Here is a 10808-nt window from a genome sequence, read left to right as displayed (position 1 = left end):
ATGCCTCAAAACATCCACCTTAAAGACACACCCTAAATTCATGTGCACCTTTTACCCACATTCTCTTTCAGACCAATCTGCCCTCATCTGGTGCTTGAAACACAGCATTGGGATCCTCTTCTTCTGTCTCAGTTGCTGACTTTGGATAATACTCTCTCCACACATGGCCAGAATGATCAGTTTAAAACACATCAAGCTGATTAGTGTTTCCTCTGCTTAAAACCTATTGGTTTTAGAATAAAACTCGAACTCTTCCATGGCCCCATTACTTTATATTACTTCATCTTTGTCTGTGTCACTAACCTCATATGTTTTCTCTCACCACTCTCTAGCTTTACTGGACTTCTCTTTGGGCCTCAAATAAATAAAAGTTATTACCAGTGCAGGGTCTTTGCCCTTGCTCTTGATAGTCTGGAACACGTTTTCCTTTTATTTTTATAGAAAAAGATCTTTTTAAAATATGAATATTATTTTTAATAAGAACAAATATTTATACAAACTGGGCAAATAAGGAAGGTGGGGAAAGAAGAATGCCTTCCAGTAAATGAAGGGAAAAGACAGGAAGGATTGGGCAGGCAGGAGGAGGCAAGGGGTTTAACAACAACAATCTTCAGTGTGGGCTCTCCAGAGTAAGGACAGGCAGGTCTGGGGGCTGCAGTAATACTGGGGCAGGGTCCCCTGGAGGGCTGGAGCATGGGGTCAGCAAGATGAGAATAGATACACAGGTTTGAGTTTTAGGAGGCAGGTAACAGGGCCCTGACTCTTAGGAAGGAGCCAGAGGAGCCATCGGGCTGGGCGCCCTCAGGGCGGGAAGAGACCCTCCTGGTGGTGTTCTTATGCACTGGGGGAGGGTGGGAGGCCCCGGGAGTGCTGCATCTTCTCCCAGCTCTGCCCCTGAGGCTCTGGGCGCTGGGCTGACACCGCCCCTGCAGTGGGGTGAGCAGCAGACAGTGAAGGCTGGGCATCAGGCTCGAGGTCGTCGTCCTCCCTGCAGACGCTGTAGCTCCAGGAGTGAAGGTTTCTGATCAGAGGCCCTGGCCTGGGCACGAAGGAAGGGACCACTCCATTTCTGATCAGGGGCTTAAAGGCAGATGGCCTGGGCTCCGGGTCCCGCCTCCTGCTAACGCTCTCGGGGATCTCAAACCACAGGGGCCCGTCAAACTTCCTGTTCCCCTTCTGGCACTGGCTGAGAGCCCTCAGTACGGTCTCCTTGGCACAAGGGTCTGGACGCTCCTCCGGGGGGAAAAGGCCTGCAGGGCAGGCACCGTGCCCCTGTGCCTGGGACACCCAGGGGCTCCTTCTGCCCTCAGGGGGTGCGATCTTGACCGTCACAGGGCTCCAGAGCCGCCGTGGGTGGCGGGCACTCCAGAGCCACCGCTTCATGTAATTCTCCCAGGCGCTGGAGAGATCCGGCCCCAGGACTGTCTCAGGAGGTGGCTTGGCGGGAAAGCGCCTCCACGCCTCGGTGACCACCCTCCTTGGCTTGGCGGGGTCCCAGTTGGGCGGCATCCGCGGGAGGCGTCCGGGGCAGATGTGGTGCCCACCGTCCTCGGCCTGGGCAGGCCTGGGCCGAGGGTTCGGGCGCCCTTGGGCGAGGGGTTGCAGCGCAGGCTTGGGTGTGCTCAGGTAGCTGCCCATGAGAGCGGGCGTCGGGGAGGGGGCCTTCTAGTGGGGATTCGGCTTCCAGAAGTTCCCAATGTCGCCAGGCGCAGCTGCGGCCAAAGTGCCTGGAGCTCGGATGACCGTTGGCATCTGGGTGCACGGAAAGCGCGTGGGCCTGGGCGCTGGAACCCTCCACACCCCGCGGGCGCGTGAGGCTGGCAGAGGGGACACGGGAGAAGTCTGCAGGAGCGGCTGCAGCCTGCGTGTGCACGGTTATCTGAAGGTCACAGCCTCCAGCCTCTGTTCTTCTTGCTGCTGATAGCAAGAGTTTGGCTGTGGAGAGAGGCCTAGAAGCTCAGGATCTCCACTCCCCAACCCCCGGCATCTTTATTGCAGTATCATTCACATACCATACACTTCACCCAAAGAGTACAGTTCTATGACTTTGAGCACATTCACAGATACATGCACCCATCACCATTTCCCTATTGCGGGCTTTCGTGTAAACGGGGTTATGTAATAGGTAGTCTTTTGTGCCTGGCTTCTTTTGTTCAGAATACCGTTTGCAAGGTCCATCCACACAGTAGCAGGTAGTGGCTTCCCACTCTGTTTGTGATCCAGCAATATTCCATTGCACGGATAGACCAGTGTTGTTTATCCTTTGCCAGTTAATGGACATTCGGGTTGTTTCCACTCTTCTGATATTATGAATAATGCTGTTATGAACATTCTTCGTGTATAAAAGTTTATGTGGACAAATGTCTTCATTTCTCTTGGGTGTATAGTGAGGGTAGAATTGCTAGGCCATACCTTAACTGTTGAACTTTTTTTTTTTTTAAGATTTATTTATTTGAGAGAGAGCACATATTAGCTGGGGGAGGGGCAGAGGGAGAGGGGGAGAGAAACCTTATGCAGACTCCATGCGGAGCAGGGAGCCCTACGTGGGGCTCGACCTCATGACCCTGAGACCATGACCTGAGACAAAATCAAATTCCTAGGCTTCACCTATGGAGCCACCCAGTCGTTCCTTAACTGTTCGATTTTTTGAGAAATTACCGAACTATTTTCCACAGTGTCTGTATAAGTCTACACCTCCAGCAGCAGAGCTGTCTCTGTCTTTGTACTTGACTTTAGAAGGATAAGGTATAATAATTCTTGTAGTTCATAAAAATTACAGATCAGGTATTGACAGATGGCCATTCTCTTTCATTATCTTAAAAACTAAACATAATTCACTTGAATACTCTTTTAAGGAAAAATAAATAACTAGTTTTTGTTTCTGTAAATGTGATACATGTTTTATTCTTCTAGAATGGTTGTTAATGTTACTTTCTGCAATTTGCTTCTTAAGGAAATGGTAGTAGACCATGATTTATGTTTTAGCCCCGACAACATTGGTTTTATGAAGACTGTCCTATAATTTAGGCTTCATGCATCATATATAGATTTTATTCCTCTTGAACGTTAATGCAATTTCTCTTTTTTTTCCATTTTTCCTGGGAATCCATGTGGCTCACATTTCCCACTAACAGTTAAAAAGAATCTGACTGCAAAAACAGTGTTTGAAGACACACACACACACACACACACACACACATATATATATACATACATATATATATATATAATATATATATATATATATATATATATATATATATTTATAGTGATGGAGTTCGGAGGTCTGTTGAAGGTGGTATAAAGCAAACTGTCCTCCAGAATGTTTTCCTCAAAAGCACATGTACAAGGTGCCTGTGAGCTAGCCAGTAAAGGTACAGAAAAGTAGAGGCTGGCAAAGTAAGTACCAAATCCAAGAGCAAGCAGCAGGGGCATTCCAATTCTGAGCGGCAAACAGGTGACTACTGAGGACATGACAAGGAGCCTCCTGAAGGCTTCACAAAGCTTCTGCAGTTTGGAAAGAAGTCACTTGTTGGAGAGGTAGGCATGCCATCAGCCAAGGTGTACTGGAGGATGAGATCCGTAACACTTCCCACTCACCAATTCATTTTCAATTCTTTTTTTTTTTTTTTTTAAGATTTTACTTATTTATTTGACAGAGAGAGAGACAGCCAGTGACAGAGGGAACACAGGCAGGGGGAGTGGGAGAGGAAGAAGCAGGCTCCCAGCAGAGCAGGAAGCCCAATGTGGGGCTCAATCCCAGGACCCCAGGATCACGCCCTGAGCTTAAGGCAGATGCTTAACGGCTGAGCCACCCAGGCGCCCCTCAGTTTCATTTCTTCCACATTTCTAATTTATTAATGATCCCACAGATTATGATTTTGAAAACAAGAACTTCCTATGCTATAATTTTCTTCTTAAAAAGACATTTCTTGATAATGATAGAAATGACTTTTATAGCTAAGAAGCCTCTTAAGATGATGATATCATTATCATCAGAATGGGCCATTAATGCAATTGAATATAGATTTCTTAAAGTGTATCTCAACCCCCAGGATCGACAGAGTTTCCCACATCCTATTTGCAGTGTAATCCAGTGGGTGTCATTTTGGTTTGTGGTTAAACAATCTTCCAAAAACCACTGTCTCTCTGCTGGTGAGGCACAGCCAGCCACAAGTTAACCACTTCTACATGTATCTTTACCAGTAAATCGACATGTTTGCTGATTAGTTAAAAGTTATTTTCATAGACCTCAAATATGTCTGCTTCTTCTCCTTCTCACACATAAAGAGATAAGAGATTTCTTTTGGTTCCTTGACATTAATGTAAGTCAGTGGTTCCCGATGAGAGGCAGCTTTGCTGCTTTCCAAAGGCTGTGCCAGGGTCATTAGAGAAAGTAGGCTGCAGATACAGGGTAAAGCCAGGGGTGTTGCTGAACATCCGGTGGTGCCCAAGCCAGGCCCCACAGCAGAGAACGGTGTGGCCGTAGCCGTCAGCCCTGCAGGCACTGAGAAACTCTGCCCGCACAAGTTCCCTTCTCTTCCCTTAATGTTCTTAAGTTACGTAACTATGGTAAGTTTTCAGAACTATGAAATTAACTCCAGCTCAATGCTGTGAAACGAACCCCATTCTCTATTTGAATTTTACCAATTGTTCCTTTTCTTTTTCAGGAGCTAGTCCTTTCAGTCTGCTTGAGTCTATGAGAGTTTATCCATCTTTCCTGTTTTCCATGACCTTGACACTTCAGAAGAGTACTGACCAGGTATTTTTTAGGAATGCTTATTTTTTTTTTTTAGCAACTTAATCGTTTTATATTTCCCTTTAATTAAATTATACATTCAGATAGCTTGAAGCTCTAAAGCATTCTAGAATTCTTATTGAAAACATTGCATATATATATAATGATATAACATATCATTAAATTCCTTTTTTCTTACAGAAATCTGGTAGTATAGCTCTCCATTTCTTTTTATTCATTTTTTTCCCTAAGTGCTGCTACAAATATGGCAATTCTTTTGCTGTGCCTGTTAACCTGAGCTTGGTGGTCTTTACGTTTATCTCATGCTGGTAGAGCTGACCACTTTGTTCCCCTCAGCAACTTGGGTCCAAATTGGGATCATGGATTTCATTTCTTTGGTTGTATTGTTTACTTGTACATATTAAGTAACCTTTTTTTTGAAACAACTTTATTGAGATATGATGTATATGCCATGCAATTCACTCATGCACAGTTCACTGGCTTTTAGTACATTCATAAATATGGGAGTTTTAATATTTCACAAATATGGAAATTTAATTTTTAATTTAAATTTTAATTAAATAGAAATTTTTTTAAAGATTTGTTCATTCATTTTGGAGGGGAGGGGCAAAGGGAGAGGGAGACGGAGAGAGAATCTCAAGCAGACTCCTGCTGAGCAAGGGGCCCGATGTGGGGTTGGATCTCAGGACCCTGAGATCATGACCTGAGCTGAAATCATAAGTCAGCCACTCAACTGACTGTGCCACAAAGGTGCCCCAAATTTTAATATTTCCATTATCTCAAAGAGAACCCTTACCCTTCACCTATCACCGTCTTATTCCCCCCACCTCTCAACTCTAAACCACCACAAATCTACTTTCTCTATATATAGAGCCCCATATTGTGGGATTTCAGAAAAATGGAATGAGAGAACATGTGGTCTTTTGTGACTGACTTCTTTCACTTGGTAATATTTCCAAGGTTATCTGTGCCGTAGCGTATGTATCAGCGCTTTCCTCCTTTTTAGGACTCAACATTATTCCATATTGTGTGGATAGACCACGCTTTATCTTTTTGTTAGTTGGTGGACATTTAGGTTGTTTCCACCTTTATTCTATTATGAATAATGTGTTCTGAACATTCATATATAAAATTCTGTATAGGGAAAAACTTTCATTTATCTTTGATGTATATCTAGGAATCAACTTTTCTCAGTCATTCGATAACTCTACATCTAATCATTTGAAAAGTCGCCACATACTTTTTTGCAGTGGCTTCACTATTTTATCAGCAGCATCTGAGGGGCCCAATGCCTCCCTGTCTTCTCTAGCACTGATCCTGATTTCCATTCTAGCCATTGTGGTTTGTGTGAAGTGGTATACCATTGTGGTTTTGACTTGCATTTCCTTGATGACTAATGGTTTGGGACATCTTTTCATGTGTTTATTGGTCATTCATACATCTTTCTTGAAGAAATGTCTATTCAAGTTTTTTGTTTTGTTTTGTTTTTTTGGTTTTTTTTTACCTGTTTTTATTATTGAGTTCCAAGACTTTGTTATATATTCTGGATACAAGTGTCTTAACAAATATATGATTTGCAAATATTTCTCCCATTCTTTGAGTTGTTTGTTCACTTTCTTTTTGATGTTTTTTTAATGTTAAGAACAGCCAATTTGAAATTTTTCCCAAAACCGTGGTCGTGAATGTAGGTGATAGATAGATAGATGATAGATGGATAGAAATATATAGCTATATGAATACTTACAGATGTACAATACACTCATAGAACATTATTTTAGCAGGTTTTTATTAGAAAAGGACTACAAGAACCATAGTCATAATGCACCCCTACTTATTGGGCAGGGTTGGTTACTTTGTTGTTGCTTGTTTTGTTTTCTCTCTTCCTTTCCTTTCCTTTCCTTTCCTTTCCTTTCCTTTCCTTTCCTTTCCTTTCCTTTCCTTTCCTTTCCTTTCCTTTCCTTCCTTTTTGAGATCTCCAGTGGTTCATGAAGTTCAGAATTAACTTGCTACTTATTCTTCTTATTTAGATCATTAAATTCCTAACCTGATAAGCCCTCCTCCATAGGTCATTAGCTATTTAGAGAAAATATTTTAGAATTTTGCGTCTATTCAAATTTCACTCTTTATTTTAACGAGGGTGGGGGACTATGTCAACTGGTTCTGCAGCTGGAAATAAATATCCTTAATTATTCTGAAGACTGTCATAGAATTCCCTACTCTCGTTATTTGTTCATTCTGGGATTTCTCTGCATTTCATTTTCACCTCCACTCCAGGGTATGTGTGGATGTATTTCATGAATTATTGCCATCCATTTCTATCATCCAGGAATTCCTTGAAATATCTTATCTGCTGATGTTGCCCCATCTCATTTTCTAATATTGTTATCAAAATACTATTTTTTATATTTCTTTGATCTCATTTTAAGGGAATTAAATTTAAAATCGATATATTTAAAGTTAATAGTTTAGTTCATGTGTCTTTTAGAAAATATTTTTAACTTCTACATTCTGATTAGTTACAGTATTACAATGATTTTATGGGTTAGTGGTTCTCAGACATGAGTGTGCAGCCTCAGAATCACTGGGACGTGCTAGACAGAGATTGTTGATCCCGCTCCCGGGAATTCTGTACAGGTTCCAACAATTTACCTTTGTTAGAAATCTTCCCAGTTGATGCAATGACACCTGCCCTGGGACCACAGTTTGAAAACTGCTGCTATAGGCTTAATTGTGTGTGCATGTGGTTTTAGGATCTAGCGTTTATTGCAGTTACACCAATTTAAGTTAGGTATTGAAGGGAAAGGAGACTATCATCTGATATCTAAATTGTATTTCCTCACTTGGGAAAAATGTGTGTTTTTTAGGAGCATTTCTGAAAATTTAATGTTCATTAAAATCATCTGTAGATGTTGAAATGTAGATTTTGGTTCAGTAGATCTGAGGTGTGGCCTATAATGTGCATTTCTAATAGATGACAAGCTGTCAAAGACTGGTGATCTCAGTCATACCCTGACGGTTTGTTTGAAGCTTGGCCTCAGGCGCTATTCTGGATCAATCACCTCAGCATTTGAGCATGTGTACTTTGGGAGATGAGAACAAAGTTCTCAGTCCCAGTTGCATGTTAGAATGACTCGCAAAACTCCTTGTCCTGCTATTTTGATTAAAATGGTCTGGAGAAGGTCTGTGAATACATAATGTAAGGTTTAAAAGTCCTCCCAGTGAATCCAGTTGTCAACTGTGTTCCGAAATGACTGGGCTGGCTGGTTTTGGGCTGGGCAACATGGCCTGCTGGGGACTCTGGCATCCCGCTTGTTGGTCAGCATTGATTTAGTTGACATGCCTGATGGCACAACTTCTTTTTTCTTTCCTTTTTTTTTTTTTTTTTAAGAGTTTATTTATTTATTTGAGAGAGGGAGAAAGTGAGCAAGCGAGAGAGAGAACAAGCCAGGGGGAAGGTCAGAGGGAGAAGCAGACTCCCTGCTAAGCGGGGAGCCTGATGTGGGGCTCAATCCCAGGACTCTGGGATTATAACCTGAGCCGAAGGCAGATGCTTCACCGACTGAGCCATCCAGGTGCCATGATGGTGCAACTTCTTCCTTCCATTTCGCTCCATGTTCATTTGCCCAAGGTTTTCCACTATTAGAAAATTACGTTCACTTACATACAGGTCTAACCTTTGATGAAGAGAGTTGCATGTCTGCTCCCTTACCATATATATGACTACATCTCAGAATGTAAGATAGTTCAAGCATTAAGTCCATTTACTGGACAATAAAGCCAGCACTGAGCATAGTAGCTGCCACATGTATTGGCACTTAATAAATGCTCACTGAAAGATTATTTCCTACATTTGTAAAGGTTCAGCTTTTACCTTCCACTCACGTATTTGGCTTCTAAAAAAAATTAATTCCTTTTAAGATTTACACTTCTGGAAATTTCAGAACATAATCCTATGACATTGCATTCTTTTTAGAATGATCTCCTATTATGTATCCAATAGTTTGTTAAATATATACAGAACAAAATGTGTGCCTTCTAATGTCCCATTCAGATATAATTCTATAATCAAAACTTTCAGGCCATAAAATGAAAATAGAGGTGGCATTTTATGCTGAACTATTTCTTCCTGAAAATGAAAGTTTTAAGGGCAAAAATGATGTCTCTTGAGTGCTGCTGTATACAATATCTTAGCGGCTGTGGATGCCCAACACTTGTAAAATGAGAAATTCACCCCAAGGTCCTGTAGTTAAAATTTTGATCAACTCACCAAAAAAATGAGCACAGATGACAGAGCGGAGAGCAGTGACAGCAGCTGCCTGGGAAAGCAGGATTGGCATGGTTAGCTGCAGGAACTGCCGCTAGTTTTGTTCTCGTAACTCTCCCAGATCCATAATTCAAAGTCTCACAGCTTGCGTAAGATTCATCAGACAGAAAACAGTAATTACAAAGACATAATGAAGGGGTGATTTCTAGAGAAGTCTCTTTGGAATATTGGATGTCACAGTGGGAAACGTATTTTCGTAGCTTTTAAGAAAGATGAGCTCCACGGGTACTGGCATTGGAGTGCATGCTCCTTGGTATCCAGGTCTTTTACTAGGATCATTTCTGCTAGTCTTGGGCTCGCCTGAAATTGAAAAGTCATCCTAAAATGTATTAAAAATAATGTAAGTCAAGAACGATTAAGCATCAGAAACCACGCATGTCTCTTGTTGACTTGACTACTAATAGGCATTCTCATGAATGATTCATTTGATGTAAAATAAATGAAATCAAATGAATGAAATGAAACGGTCCCACTGAGGAGCCAGCATGGGCTTTGCCTTGATCGCACTTAACTATTATGTCAACAGAGTCATGCTACTAAAAAAAAATAGTACAGTCTTACAGATTGAACAATGTCTAAGATGTAAAGGCTCAGTAATCCGCAGCATATGGTATGTTACCATCTTCACGGTAATGACGGCAAAAATAAACAATGGAACAAGTACGTGCCAGAGTTCATGGGTTTATGGTTATAATCGTGTAAAACCTACAAACTAAGTAACTGGTTGACTGTCAGGCATTGGTTATATTGGTTTAATTTACCACAAGTTATTCTGAATGCCAAAATACTGAATATTGTATTCTTGGCTGAAATTAAGCATTCAGCAATCTCAGGACAAAGTCATTTCCTGGGAAGCTGATTGGTTAAGCTTTGTTGACCAAATCAAATCTACTTGGAAAACGAATGTCATTTAGCATTCAAATCCATGTGACCAGTTTTTTTATTTTTCAAACTCATTATTGTGCCCACCACCTCACTAGTCTGATCTGCAGATCAATTATTTAAATCATGTTTGCGAGGTGACTTATTTACTGTCTCAACAGAGACAGCAATATGCTTATATTGAATTTATTTTTAAGGTTTTAGAGAGACATTTTTAAAATAAATTTTGGAAGATATATAGTGAAGGTGCCTGATTCCTGATCCAAAATAAAAAAAAAATGAAATTATAGCGATCACTTAAAATTATAATTTCCATAAACCTACTTGGCTCTAAATTATTACTCCAAAGAACATGAGTTTGGATTTTTTAGTTAAGATAATGATTTTCAACCAAACTCTTACCATGTTTTGAATGAATTAAAATCAATCTTACAATGTATGCATTTTAAGAAGTATAAATTAATATATCATAAGCATTAGTTCTTATTAATAAATTATTTGTGTCTTGAGATGATTATATGAATTAATGTGATATATCATATCATATTAATCAATTATATTCACATCTTCATTAAGTTTGATTCATTATATTTTAAAATCAAACCTTGAAAAACTTTATTTCTTTTGTCCTAAAAATATTATGCCACAAATTAAATTACTGAGCACTTTGAATGAGATTTTAGGAATTCTACAAAAAGGGAGTGATGTTGGATGATGTAGTCTAAGAAAATATAGATCCAATTTCAAGATAGTAAAAATGTTCAGTGCTGTAAATGATAGGCTGATGAGTTTATTTTTGTTAATTGTATGAATAAGTAAATAAAAGCAAATATTAGCGGAAAA

General features: G+C 40.6%; 1 protein-coding gene across 1 annotated transcript; it reads right to left on the bottom strand.

Moving 5' to 3' along the window:
• Positions 1-834: 834 nt before the first annotated feature.
• POM121L12 (POM121 transmembrane nucleoporin like 12) lies at positions 835-1638 on the bottom strand. Its single transcript, XM_008703577.2, has one exon. It carries the CDS (start codon positions 1636-1638, stop codon positions 835-837), a length of 804 nt encoding a protein of 267 aa, XP_008701799.2.
• Positions 1639-10808: the final 9170 nt, after the last annotated feature.

The sequence above is a fragment of the Ursus maritimus genome, unplaced genomic scaffold (genome assembly GCF_017311325.1).
Source record: "Ursus maritimus isolate PB19 unplaced genomic scaffold, ASM1731132v1 scaffold_3, whole genome shotgun sequence".
Classification (NCBI taxonomy): domain Eukaryota; kingdom Metazoa; phylum Chordata; class Mammalia; order Carnivora; family Ursidae; genus Ursus; species Ursus maritimus.
This window is presented reverse-complemented; position numbering and strand designations above follow the sequence as displayed.

Bases quoted from the DNA above. Each gene is read 5' to 3' on its own strand.
- POM121L12 (XM_008703577.2), bottom strand. From the start codon at position 1,638: ATGGGCAGCTACCTGAGCACACCCAAGCCTGCGCTGCAACCCCTCGCC.